This window comes from Numenius arquata, chromosome 2 (genome assembly GCF_964106895.1).
Source record: "Numenius arquata chromosome 2, bNumArq3.hap1.1, whole genome shotgun sequence".
Taxonomy (NCBI): domain Eukaryota; kingdom Metazoa; phylum Chordata; class Aves; order Charadriiformes; family Scolopacidae; genus Numenius; species Numenius arquata.
Genome location: NC_133577.1, coordinates 57915052 through 57929693, shown reverse-complemented (window position 1 = coordinate 57929693; position 14642 = coordinate 57915052). Strand labels below are relative to the sequence as shown.

The following is a 14642-nucleotide window of genomic DNA, read 5'->3' as shown; positions in this document are numbered from 1 at the left end:
TGTCTTGGGCCTGTCTCACTGAATCCAGTATGTCCATGTTTATAAGTTGCAGGAAAACAGCTGCTGCTGACACATGACGAATTTGGACAAAATGTCCCCAATCCATGAGCCTGCTCGGTTTGACTGTGCAGTCACAGCTTGTCATATCCACACTGGCGAAAAACAAAAACAAAAAACAAACCATCTCAGTGGACCGAGCCTGTTCTAAAAACATTTTGCAGAGTGAGAAGGAAGATACTTTCTCACAGTTTCCTACTGAAGAAAGGTCTCATTAAACTCCCACTAATATGAATAAGAGCCTTTTCACTATGTTCAGTGGGAGTTGGATCAGGCCCTCACTTCAACAGCTTTATTGTCTACCAAGGAAACCTTTTGTCCTCACCTCTCTCTGATATGCAAAGAGGACTAATTATGGAAGAACTAATACTGTTCTGCTGTGCAATGGCTTGCAAAGGGGTCGTAGCACCATGAAGCACTGCTCTGCTGTCACTGACTTCTTAGAAAATCAGAATTCCCAGGGAAAATGGTCATAAAGAAGCAACAGACATTACTAAATCTGTAACCAATCACTTGTGCAGTGCTTGCTCATTTTTGTGTCGAGTGAAGGATTCATCATCTACAGCCCCTTAAAGCCTCCTAGAGAATTCTGGGTTACAGGCATGCGAGAAGCTGGGGAACAGAAAAGAAATTCCACAAGTCCTTAGGGTGGCCCTGAGGAGAAACCAACAGGGTAAGGATTAGGGGAAAGGATCTCTACTCTCCATATTACAGGCACAAAGTACTCCAAGTATAGGCTCACGTAGTGGCCTGCTGGAGTTTGCTTTCCAGCAGGAGACAGAAAAATGAAAGGATGAGCTGTGTTGGGAGTCTAATTTAGAGTGCAATCTTGTTGGGGCAGGGATCAAATCTTCACATTTCTTTATGTACGGTCATATGGTCAGCGTCTTCTCACAAGAAAGAGAAACTGGTACTTTTTACAACTAAAATTCACCTGAAATAGGTCAACCAAAATCTCAATGTTTTATCAAACAAAGAGAACGCAAACAGATCTGAACATCATCATTCAGCCAGTTCTGGGTAACAGATGATTGCTCACCTGAGGAGTTCAAAAGCAACAACAAATCTAAACAACAACAAAAATGATCACCAAAGGTAACCGTGTGGGTAAATTACAGTATCTAAAGCACTCTGAAAGCCGGTCTCTTTACCAGTGTTTTGGAAGGATGGAATCAACCCAGAGCCTCGTGGTGCTTGGAAAGTTTTGACAATAACAACTGTGCCATTTCAAAACTTTGCATGTTAAGATTAAGAAATATTTTTCTGAAATTCAGTGTAACTGGGAAACTAAATCCTTCTTTCCTCCCCAAAAATATAGCTAGACTTTGAAAAATAGATCTGGCCACAAAAGGGACTACCCATCCTGCAGGAAATTCCAAGTGTTCAAGATTTTATTACATTCCAAATTGGAACAACACCTTAAACCTCAGAACTTAATGAGAATGGGAATATTCTGACTTGGGAACACATGAGTGCAGCCAGGCCTCTCCATCTACCACCAAACTCATGGGGAAAGGGACACAGCCAGCTGACGGCGGGTGGGGAGGACGGAAATGTGGATCCAGTCTCAGGAAGGAAAGGCTTATTTAGAGCCAGGAGGACACGCAGGGCAGCTGAGGGATTCAGGGAAGCCAGGAAGCCTGCAGCCCAAAGGGGCATGGAGTCTGGAGGGCGGTGGTGCCCACACACCCTGCCAGACAAGCTGCAAAGGGTCTGCAAAGCTTGAGGCCATCGAGGCCACGGTAAGCTTTTTGCCCGGGAGCAGTGTCCCCCCGGCATGCCAGCCAGGTGCCACCAGGCTCTGGAGCCTCCTGTGTCATCTGGCCAGGTGCCACTGGGCAGAAGTCACCACCCGCCTGGCAGGCAGAGCGGGCTGGAGGGGTGCCTTTCTAGCTTTGCATCAGAATTCAGTCAGGACCCTCTCGTTCTTCAGAGATCCGAACTTTCTAACAGCAAAGATGTCCTGTTACAACATCTGCTGATCTCTAGCTCTGAAGGAAAAAGAAACCCCTCTATTAAAACACACAGAGTCAACAAATGGTTGCTGTCTGGCAGGAATTGCTCTCCAGTTTCAGATAGCACTCAGTTCTTGGGCAAAGTATGTCACCCAGAAATGAATACAAATTAGTAACTAAGTACTGGCAGTATTAAACTAAAAAGTCAAAACTGTGGCCCAAATGTTAGGGACATCATGCAGCAGCGCTGTTGCTTCCTGCTGCTTTGAGATCTTAGTTTTACATTATTGGCAACCTGAAGTGTTCCAAGATCTTGAGCTGGACTCTCCAAAAAAAAATTTTGACTAAAAATCAGAACAGTTTAAAAAACAACATTTGGACTCGGTTGTGTTTGCCTTCTAATTTTGGAACTTGTAGTGCTCATGGTTTCAGATTTTGCCTGGAAATACAAGAGCTAGAAGTTTACATTTTGAAGAAATGAAAGCTGGCATTTTTGTCATCACATGGCTCCAAGAGCTGGGGCTTGAGGGAAAAACATAAAACATTGTCAGGCTTTCTACAAAATTGTGAGATTAGCAGCATCAGTTTTATCACAATTTAGGCTGCAAGGTTGACCTATTTTATCAGCAGTGCCCTACTGAATATGAATTGCTTTATGAATTTTAACAACCATATTTCATTTTAAATACAGTTCAATTAAAGTGACATTCGTCACTGAGCTTCAAAGCAAACTATTCCATCGTCAACCTGGGAGAGACTTTCTCTGAGCAATTGGAAAGTGTAAACTGCACCACCCCACAAAACTTTGCATCTCAGAGGCACACCACTGTGCAGGCTCATCGCCTGTCCCGGGAACTAGCTCAGCATCATCGAAAAGGAGCATCAAGTCTTCAAGTTTCTTTCACTCTCTGCCCACCTGATGGGACAGCTACAGGGCCTGAGACTTCACCATGTTGTAGAGCGAGGATGCCAGGAAGTGGATTTTCGCCGCACAAAAGATGGGGAGGTGACAGTGAGAGTTCCCCTCAGGCCTTGAAGGACAAAACTAGATTTAGTCCAAAAACCTGCTGAGCCATACTTTGTGTCTGCTCTTTCCTCAGCCTGTTCTCCAGCTGCAGATCACTACGGAGCCGTTCTGAAATACAACCTGAGATCTTCAGGGCTGTTGATGCACCAGAGTTAACAGGACAGAGCACGCATTCCAGCTTCATTTCTGGTAAAACAGCAAGACTGAGGTGTTCAGGGGAGAAGACCCCGAATGCTCAGCAGGCAGGAGCTGTTAAAGCTAAAACCTTTTCCATACACACACACACGAAGATTAAATGGAACAGAAAGCAGCGTGCATGGGAGGATGCATTCTGAAGTGGTATAAAATAAGACGGGGGGAGGTTTAGTTAATTATTCAGAGAAACTCAAACCTCTTCACAAATTAGCAGAAAATTATTATAACCATTTGCCAAAACACAAAAACTTGTACGGATGATATATTAGCATCTTGAGGTCATACAGATTCTTAAATTTAATCTAATCTGCAACTTTTCTCCAGTTTAGCATTATCTCTTTACTTAAGTCTCTATATGAAGATAAGCTGGCTGTCTCCTGCGTTAGTGAAACCTCCTTCCAGTTAATTCTGCAGAGACGGACTTGAAAAAGACATAATGTCAATTAAAGACTCACATGCCAGGTACATCTTTCTAAGCTTAAGTAGCTAATGCATCTTTCTTCAGCATCACAGAAGTGGCCAGTTTAATTGAGCTGTAGTTACACTCGACATCTGCAGTCCTCTAAGGAGGAGAGACACGTTGCAGTCTCCCCCTGCTCACGTATCGTGTGTGTATCGGTGATTGTATGCTGGGGTATGGAGAGAGGGAACTGTTTCCAAGTTAGCGCACTCAGAGAAAGGAGTCATAAATCACGGGGTCAGTCAGGTTGTGCTTTTTTTTAACCTTAGGGTATTATGTTTTCAATACAATATTTCAATAGCTTTTTTCTGTGTAATAATTTATCTGGAATTATGGTAACTCTCACAAGCTTAGAAAAAATTGGCTCAAGTAAAACGAATCCTTTGTCATAAATAGGTTGTGTTCATAACTGCAGCCTAATCATTCAATTGCACATAAGTCAAATAGTTATCCAGACTTTGTAGGAATATTTCCCTGTCAATAAATCTAATGCTATTTAAAAACTCTGGGCCAATGTGACAGAAGCCTGTTAGATTAATTAGGGCAAGGTCAGAAAAGCTGAACTCACAGCTACATTCATGTCACAGTTTTGTTCCATCTACCATAACCTGATTGTAAACTCACAGACCGTTTTAAACATGGGCATGTTAGGGTGACTTCATTGTCTCCATCTATATACAAAGGCAGATTTCTTCAGGAATTGTTTCTTCTCTCTGACAACAGTCAACTAAGCACGTAACTGAGACGAGAAGGTTTGCTTTGTATTCACTGCCAATAACCTTTTTTTCTTTCTTTAAATGTTTTTCCCTATCAGTGACTTCACAATAATTGGGCTGTAACCAGGGTTCATGAGACTACACGACCATACGGACCACAGAACTGTCAAGAGGCAGGCAACATAATCAAAATTTCACTACAAATAGATCATCTCTGTGGGAATGAGAGGACAGTATTGTCTCTCTGCCTGTTCAATTCTTGACCTTTATCATGTGACCATCCAAAAGCAGGGTGCCCCAAATCTGATGGGTTTTGTGTGAAGTGGACCCTGGAGGTGAAATTCTGACCTTGGCAGGGTCAATATTTCATCCAAAATCCCTTGAGACAGGCCTCCAAATCATTTCTTAGGCTTGCAGATGGTAGCTAGCTGACTTTCATTTACTACTGACTTAGGTCAAACTTGGACCAGGGATCAAGAGATGAAAGGCTCTATATCTCATTATCAATAATCAGTGTTCTCCACTACCCTAAAAACGACATACTTCATTCTTATCTACAAGGCCTTAAAACTTAAAAGGGTTGGGGTCAAATTATGTTACTTCAATTTATTTTTATTCACTGTTTATAAAACAACTTCCTCTCTCGCTGCCATAGCTAAATGCTAAAAATGTAAATACTTTCCTTGCTATTGTAGAGGTTCTACTATTGTTTTCCTTTTTAAGTCTTATTAAAGACACAGCAATAAAGAAAAATCCCTCCCACACATAAATGTAAAGAAAAAAAATCATAGAGGTCAAGGCCAAGCCAGGTCTTACCAATCTCAAAACTATTTTCAGCAAAGCACATAAGTTCCCTTATAACAGAGGGGTGGACCTTCCCCAGAAGTTTTTCGTAGTTACATAAGTCTTGATACCGACAGAATATCCTCTGAAATGATAGAGCCGTTTTTTCTTCTCATGTGAAGCCACACAACTCCTCTGATTTTGCTGGAATTAAGTTTTCTTAAACCCGTTGTGGATATGGCCCATAATTTTGGGGAACTAATTCAGAAATGTTAACGAGAAGCTTTGGAAGGAAAATCCTGTTGTTACTGAACAAACAGAACACAGCATCCACTTCCACAGCTACTTGCAATGCTCTATACATAACCGCATACTTAAACAGAGATTTTACCATGACTCTAGATATCTGTAAAACGTCAAACCCCTCCTTTGTTATTGTGTGAAAACCTTCACGGGCAAACTGATTTGCATTATTCCCAAAATAGGTATATGCATATATACACATGGAAGAAAAGTAACGAAATACAGTCAATGGCATGAAAAGAAACATCTGAATACTTTGAGGAAAAAAGAGGTTAAATAAAGCTTGCTGCTTATGCTGGGTTAAGAACTTTTTTCTAATACTAGGAGTAAATCTGTAGATACCTAGTACCTACTCAGTTGCTCTGCAGAATCTAACCAGCCTTTTGAGTTTATCATTCAGACAATACTTCACCCAAAGTGCTGAAAATTTCTGGACTTTCAATACCTGGGACAGAGGGAAGGAGGGACACTTGGTTATGGATGACTGAAGAGAACTGCTTCTACAGAACCTCGAGAACAGGGCTGTAGGAGATCCATTGCAATCCAACTCTTTCTGGCAACATTTTTTGCCACTCCTGATCTACGTCTGAAAAAGGACTTGGTCCTGCAAACCCTTGCTCACACAACCAGCTCCTCTCACATCTGCTTCCTGATGCTATAGGAGCAGTGGAAGCAGTGGAGCAGGCATACAAGGCCTTCCAGAAACTGATCTTTTTTGCTTAATGACAACCAACATCCTCATGTGTTTCCATAAGTAAGATGTAAGCCATCTGCAGAGATTCTTAAAGAAAATATGACAGTAATGGCTGAGGGAAAGCATGGGGAACTAGAAAGGAGAGGTAACAGGGGCACGGGTGGAGACGCAGTCTCTGACCTGGATCTGTTGCTGAAGAAGGTTAATTTTGTGTTGCTGCTGCAGGAGCTGCTGCTGTTGTCTTGCAATCTGTGGAGAAATGGCACAAAAGAAACGTGAGATGTATCACCATTCCTGGAGTCGGTACATCGGAAACTTCCACCCTGCTTCATTCTTTAAACGGCTCTATTAAGCTAAGAAACTTTCAAGTGTGGGTGGTGGCAGCCTGGACTGCCGCTGAAGCAAGGGGCTCATGTTCAGGAGCAATTCATAGCTAATACTAGTGTGAAAGGGAATCTTATGGAAAATGCTGTGCTGGATATTAAAGGAAGGACTGATGCAAAAATCTCTCCTCATTATCTGAAACAGCACTGCTAAAATCCCCCCAAAGCGAGCACTCATTTGCTCCAACTTGCTGGAGGAAGAACAATGCTGGCAGAGAAGCTGGAAAATAGTAGGGGAAGACAGGAAAAGCAAAAAAAAGTAGGATGGACAGCAATATTTTTTTTTATGTTTGGCACCACCTATTCAAAAATTCCAAAAAAAGGAAATCTGACACCCAGGAGGAAGGTATTTCCTTGATGCAGAAACAGACACAAAAAGAATGGAACTGAGTTTGGGAAAATCACTGACTCTTCAACGTGTGTATCAGCTGAAAGGAACTAAGGGAGCAGCGCAAGGCCACACAGCTCAACACTGAAACTCATTTATGGAAGTCGATGGAGTAGTTATAGTCTTCTTTCAAAGTCATCCTTGTTTTCCATAAGGACTTCCACACCCCCTCTCCATTGACTAGATGATTGGGAACCTTACTGTAGACACATTTTACACGCGGTGAAGGAAAAAGCAGACAGTAAAGGAACCAAATTAGAGTTCCCAGAGGACTGATGGAGATAAACCATTATGTATGTCAAACTTAAGAAGAAAACTTGAAAAACTTTCATTTGAGTCATCACAAAAGCTCTGCTCTCATGAATAGCTTGCACAGCAGTACAAACATTAGAAGGAGTATTGCTTTTCCCCTGTGGTATGTGTACACATCTCAGGGTCAGATGGGAACTTGTACATACTTACTGGGAGGAATTTTGTGCATTCTTCCCCTTAGGTATTTTCCTTCATTTCTATTATTATACTATTAGCATAAGAAACACTCACTCATAGTTATCTCCATATCTAGAAGAGTGAATGTTTCCTTTCTAGAGCCTCTCTTTAAGCAACTGAAAGGATTTTTATCAATACTTTTTTTGTAAATTTTTGTTATTTTAATTTCTATATAACACAGAATTATATAATTTCTTAAATTAAAAGAAATCCTTGCTATCCTAATAACAATCCTGCAGGATTTCTTATTCCCTTTTTCCATTCTCTCCATTTTCTTTTTCACTTTCAAATCACTCAGCCATCCCATAGCAGTAGCGACTTTAAAAGGCACGGCAAAGGAAATAGCTCCTGCAGGATGTCTCCTCATGGAAGAATCTTGCCAATTCCACCTTCACACCTTCATCTACCTTCTTCACACAAACAACAGTGTGATACAAATTCTCTAGTTTAATAGGTAAGTCACTTCTCCTGTTCCCCCTATGTGGAATTTCAGGTTTGAGGCGAAGATACATAGCATTAAAGATAAGGTTTATAAAAAATCAAAAATCTGGAAATCCAAGGTTAAAATGTCTGAAGATGTCAGGAGTGATTTAGAATCTTAAGACTTGCTTGGTACAATACAAGCATTGAAGTACGACAGCTAGGACAGATTTAAAAGAATTTTGTGAGTTTCATTCAATTCACATCATTGCCATAATACAATATAAACTCAAATTTCGTAACAAGCTAAAATAAATGGTCAGGCAGAGCAAAATGCTTCCACGTAAGAGGTATCAGGATGGACTCCTGGCAAAAATTTAAAGCCAGATGTCTAAGTATTCTCTGCTCATGTTCAGGTACAAAAATGGACATTCATTTCTGTTAAAACATGCACGGTGCAAATATGTTGGAAAAGCTGTGTTCTTGAATGCATATCATGTGTCCGTGTGCACACGTTGGAACTGTTCACGTGTGAAAACATGTTTTCAGTGGAGGGCATATTTGCAAGAGCTGGAAATCAAGCCCCTCAAGCGTAGGAGAAAAAAAGTCACGCTTGTTCACTGACTTTATATCCTTCTCCCCCACTTTTCTGCGCAGTTGGCAAAACCAACACTTCCATTTGTCACATTACAAGCCAAATGCCGTATTTGGTTCTTTTTATACCTATTCAGCATGACTCAATTCAAGCAGAATTGGAAGATTACTTAGGAGGGCTGGATTTGTACGCTTACTTACACTCCTTTTTAGAAAAAACACTATTGGAAGAGAATACCTCCAAACCGGAAGGTGTACCTTTAGAAGACAAAGACCACTATTTTATATATTGCAAATTAAAGCATTCTTCCAGTATGCTTTTGTTCAAACTTCTTCACCTAAGAAAACAAATGGAAAAAAAATCTGGGTGGAGAGTAAACTTCAGAAATATCAACCCTAAAAGATAAGCTCCTGAAAAGTCCTCCTAGAAAATGATTTAAGCTGAAAGCCACTGTAATAATCACTCACCTGTTCTTGTTGCTGCTTAGCCAGCTCCATTTGTTGGCGTTGTTTCTCGATCTGTGATGCAGCCAGTTTCTTCTGTTCATCATGAGCTGCTAGCAGCTGTTCTCGCAAACTGGTCAGCTGATTGATCATACCCATGAGCTGCCTTTCTTTCTCAGCGAGGCTTTCTGGAGTCCCTGGGCATCATATGGTGAAAAAAAAAAAAAAGGTAAAGAGAAGAGAAGAAATTTAGAGCTAGCCAGGTTTTTATTTTGCAGCTTCACTGTAAGAAAAGTTTCAGTAGAACCAAAGAGCAGCAGCATATTGCAATATACTGCATATTAAGACCCGTCCCTCTACAGGAAAGTGAGCCATGGAGGATAATTCTGTACACAGGCTTTGATCTGGTGTCCCCCTTCAATGTTTCCTTGCCCTTTCATCTATTTTTCATTGCTGTTTTGTCAGATTAATAGGGGAAAAAATACTGCCTGTTTTGAAAGAGTTTCGTTTTAAACATTGTTTACGTTTTGTGGGGATCAAAATCAAGACCAGTTTCGAAAGACAGTTACCTTTTTCTCAGAAGCTTATGACAAAGACACATCAATGCTTTGATGGTTACAGGAACCGTAAGGTGTGTATTAACATCCCTCTACAATCACGGGGAAGCAGAGAAGTCTCCTGGGTGCTGGATACCTCCGGCTCCCCACGCCCAGCCTTCTCGCTGGTACCAGCATAGCACACAACAGCTGTTATAGCATCTACAGCTGCCCTGATTAGGATGAAATTATATAGTATTTAAATTGTCAATAACCACTATCACTGTTGCTGCCACCAATGAGTATTTTTAAAGGAAGAAGTCTTGCATAAACATATCAGAAAAACTGAGTTAAACGCAATTCACCATCTCTCTCACTTCTACCATCGTTAGATGTTTTTTTATAGGAGAGTTCAGCAGACACAGAGAGAGGAACTGACTACCTCGCTCTCATAATCATTCTGTAAAAATTCTCCTTCTACCCAGAAGGACAGTGGTTATAAGGGAAGGGAAGAAAAAATTCCAGGAAAAAATCAAAAGCTATGAATCATACACTAAAACAAAGAATGGCACTATTAGTATATCCAGTATCATGTGACTTTGAATTTTAAAAACCAGAAAATATGTGTAGCAGCTAATCCACAGATATCTTCAATACCACCACACCCTCTCACATGAGCCAGATGAAAACCTTCCTGAAAAAAGCTTTAGGAAAGGATTAAGGCTATCAGTGTCTGTGCCTCCTCTGAAAATAGCCTGCTTTTGGGACAACCCTGCCACACAAACCTTTCTCAAACACAGGAAGCATTCTTCTGCCAATGTCACTGGCGCTCTCCAAGTGAAAAAAAAAAAAAAAAAAAAAAAAAGAAGAAAAATTGGCGACTATGCTAAACGTGTTCCTAGCCAACTATCAGTCAGACATGGAAAAGAGCTACTGGTAATAGCTCATTTAGTCTACCCCCCTGCCAGTGCAGGAATGTTCCCTACAATATATTTACTACAGCTTTCTAGATTGGATTGAAATGTCTGAAACGGTGAATCATCTACTGCTTTCTTTGGAAGACTGTACCACAGCCTTAGAGGTGTCACTGTTAGGGCTCTTTGCTTGATAGTTTAATTTACGTTCACTTAATTTCAACCTTGTGCTCCCAAGCAGCATCCCTTTTGCTATGTCAGCCAAGTCCAAGCCCTTAAATGCATTTGTAGACAGCCACATGCAAGCGGGAAAACAGAAAGAATCAACGTTTTCATGTAAAGGAAATGTTAAGTTGCTTAACTTTTTATTAAGTTGCTAGAGATTTGTATGAAAATATTCTCATCATATAACAAAGAGCTACAGCAGAATATTTTCAGATAGGCTCCAAAAAAACTGTGGTACAAGCTGGAAACTTGAGAAACACACAGAAACAGAAACCATAGGACTTTAAACCTGTTCTGTCAAAAGCTGTGAGAAAGAATGGAAGCCAGTGATAAAATACTAACACCGCTGAAGAAAACACTTTTAACTTTTTTTTTATGTCAAACATTGGCGACAGAGAACTGCTGCAAGTAATGCATTTGCCACCTGGCCATACAACTAATCAGAAATGTCTATTGCCTCTCTTCCATCCTTCATTTGTTTTTCCCTGGGAAAAAGGGTGCAGTGTTTCCAAGTGGCACAGAAGAACTACTCTAGAAGGCAGCTGCTTCTTTGTCCTGTCTGTGGCTAGCATGTTGGTTTACTGTAATGCCCATCAAATGAAGACTATCAGTATCTTGATACTGGCAGTATAACGCGCTGGGCACACTGAGACATCTGAAAACTGAGGATTTTATTCATTTATTCAGCAGATGCTATATTCCGAACCTTTACTGAGGGGTGGGTGTGTGCAAGAGAGAGAGGGGGAAAGACCTAGAGAGAAAAGGAATACACAGGATTGGCTTAGCCCTCAGGTTAGGGGAAGCAAAAAGAAATCACTGTTTTTGACAAATACACTGACACACATCAAAGATCTTCAGCCAGTACTGGTTCATCAGTGTATCTCGAGCTCCTACAGTAGCTTTCAGTAGGGAATCAAAAAGCACTTTGTAAAGTTAAATTAATCCCCGCCGCACCTTTGAAAGGTGGAAAAATGTTTCCATATGTGTAAACTGCCAGACAGAGGGGTCACAGAGTTAGTTACCGAGTGCAGCAGAAAAAGGAATGCTGACACCCAGCCCTGTGCTGCAAAGCTCAGGCTGCGCTTCCCGAGGGCGAGCAGGACGTCCCCCGTGCCACCGCCCCGGTCCCCACACCAAACAACTGCACCACCAGCTGCGGGGCCATCCTCCTGATGAGGTTTCCCCATTAACCTGATTTACCCAGAGAGGAGCAAAAAAACTTCTTCCTCGGGAAAACAACAGCTTTATTTGAATTGCAGGACCGAGAGAAAAGTTTGGGTGAGCTAAAAGCAAGTGGTCAGGGCAATGAAGTGTCGGTGCAGACGACGGACGGAGTCGCAGGCACACCGCGGCTGTGCAGCTGGGGACAAATCCACCAAACTCTATCTCTCCACTATTACTTAGTTTTTAAAGAAACTTTGAGATGCCCAAAGGGGGAGCTTTATGTACTAGCTTAGTAAGCACAATACATAATTCCTTTGGCTTATAAACTGGAGTGGAAGTAGTCTGACAAAAGACAGCCTTCTTACATTGTATTTTTTCAGCAATTTCAGTTTGCTAATATATTGAAAAGCATTTATTGATCATTGTCAACTTTTAAAAAAAAAAATATCTTTTGTTGGAGAGTACTTTCTCAAAAACATGTCTTAGTAGGCACTTTATTTTCATGTGATTAGCCCATCCTTCCAATAACTTCAATAAAACTTAATTATAATCACAATTCTTTAAGGTATCGTTCCTTGCAAAGTAAGTACTGGGATAGCCATACTCTCAAGTGACCTGCACAAAACCTGCAAGAGAGATCAGATGTGTGGGTCTACTAGGAGACAGTAAGTATTGGGGTAGATTTCCCTTTGCCTTACCCACATATCCATATAAGCCCCACTGAAGATGAATCACAGACAGTTTTGAGGTTTCTCGCAGAACACCAGTGGCTTATAAAAGTGCGAAAATTAAAAAGAAGAAAAGTACTTGAATCAGAGTGTCTTGATTATAATGTAAAGTGTTTGCATTTAGTTTAAGTTTGGGATTTTAGTTACCCTGATTACCTAGCACACCTTTTTCGATATTTTCTTTCGTGCAAATGACCAACAAAACCACCGTTTCACAGTTGCCATTCATAAATTACTTAGCTGGTATAACAGATGAAGGCTAGATGATAGTTGACATTATTTATGTAATGGTGAGCTGACGGCAACAGCCTGGTCACTACAGAAGTACATTCAGTGATAGAAACTTTTTCCGGTGTACTAAAATGCACTGCCGAGTCAGAGGACCAGCTGCCACTCTTGTGTCCCTTTCTAGATGCTGCTGTAGACTGTGGCTAGGCAAGGATGGTGGCCTTCTGTCCTATCACCACTGTTTTCACTCTGCTAACCCACGTGAGATCTAAACCTTTATCATCATGTGAAGGGTTCTTGGCAGCTACGGAATTTCCATTTTAAGAATTCTGTAGCTTAGAGGGCAAAACATGTCAGTTTTTTAAGTAACTCCAGCACCAACCGCATAAAGACAGTTGCTTAAATCATGCTGCTTGGGAATTAATGAAGTATCCCTGTGGCTGCTAACACTGCTGGAACTTGGGAGGCAGTGCAAACCTCAGTGAGGATGAGCCACCAGCCTCAGCAGCTACCTTCAGCCACTTTGTTATTAAACTCACTTAGAGCTGCTCCAAGTAGTACAGATTTGGGAACAGTTCTGGAGCTGGGCTGTGCTCTACACACAGTATCCATACAGTGCTTTCACCTTAGCCATGCGGCGCAGGCGGGAGGAAAAACAAGTGCCCATTATTGCAGTGTACAACTTGACAGCAAACTTGACCCACTTCACACAGGTATTGAGTGAGGAGTAAAAGGAGAGTGGCTTACATCAATGACTACCTCAAAAATTACTCTTAATTACCGTCAGATCCACAACAAATAGATATTGCACATTTTATGTTTAACAAAGCTTTTAACCACCAGACCACCTGCCCTTCAGGAGATTGCTGTAGGTGCTCGTACTGTTCTCTCTGCACTCTATCACCACAATGGCAAAATGTGGATTTTTCACTATTTATCAAAACAACTCAGGCAAGACAGCATCCAGGTATACACTATGGGTTGCTACAGTGAATGGCCCAAGAAAAGATGCTTTCCAGATGCGTCAGCTTATTCTCTATCACCACAAAAAGAGATTTGGAAAGAAAAAAAAAAAAAAAAAACATGTTGTGGATGCAACACTCACAGCAGATGGTAATAAAGGAAGACTCAAATTAGTGGCATTCTGTATCGCCAAACCTAAACTTCATCTCAGATCAACACTATCCATATTAGTGTTTAAGTAGTAAAAGAAATTTACTCAAATGTGAAATAAACTATTACACATTCTTAGTTCTGATTCACAGTCTCAGACTGGCAGTGACAGTAACATTTAATAAACATTAGAATGAAGACACCAATATGACCAAATGACACACTTAAAGTGAGAAAACGAACAGGAGAAACCTTGGCATATCCACCCAAAACAGAACTGAAGCAAAAAAAAAAGGCAGAGAAACTGCTTTTGCGATCAAAACAGTAAATACTTTATTATAATTTATTAGACAGAATGAAAATGTAAATGAGAAATTAGGAAAGCCAATATTTTCTTTAACAGGCATTTGAAGCTTTTGCTGTGAATGCTCAGGCGTTGAGCAGGTTTGCTTGCAGCCAGCCTATGGATCTGCTCGCAGCTGCGCAGCATCCAGCGTACTCTGCAAGGGGCGAGAGACACAGGAAGGCTCTCCTCCACCCCTCCGACGTGTCTCAATTAAACTGCTAGGAATGTTATCAATCAGGGGTGCTCACGCGCACGCTCGCGCACACCCATACAGACAGTGAAATTTATCCCCGGAGTCAGTTTACTATCAAAGTAATTACGTAAATAGCTTTTGAACTGTCAGCATCTGCCTTTCAAAGAAAAAATCAAAGAAAACAATGTGCGAGTACAAAGCCTGGAAGACACAATAATATTGTATTACGTTCACATCATTATCTATGGTTACAAACGAAAAAAAAATCCTCCTGTATCTACAAAGCT

At 41.1% G+C, this 14642-nt stretch overlaps 1 protein-coding gene across 5 annotated transcripts in view; it reads right to left on the bottom strand.

Annotated features, from left to right (window-relative positions):
* Window positions 1–14642, bottom strand: part of SOX5 (SRY-box transcription factor 5) — a 493077-nt gene that overhangs the window by 140511 nt on the left and 337924 nt on the right. For all 5 annotated transcript variants that reach the window (XM_074144406.1, XM_074144405.1, XM_074144407.1 and 2 more), the window contains 2 exons: window positions 8933–9105; window positions 6371–6439 (listed from right to left, as the gene is read on the bottom strand). In XM_074144406.1, coding sequence (XP_074000507.1) covers window positions 6371–6439; window positions 8933–9105 — 242 coding nt within the window. The remainder of the gene's footprint in view (window positions 1–6370; window positions 6440–8932; window positions 9106–14642) is intronic.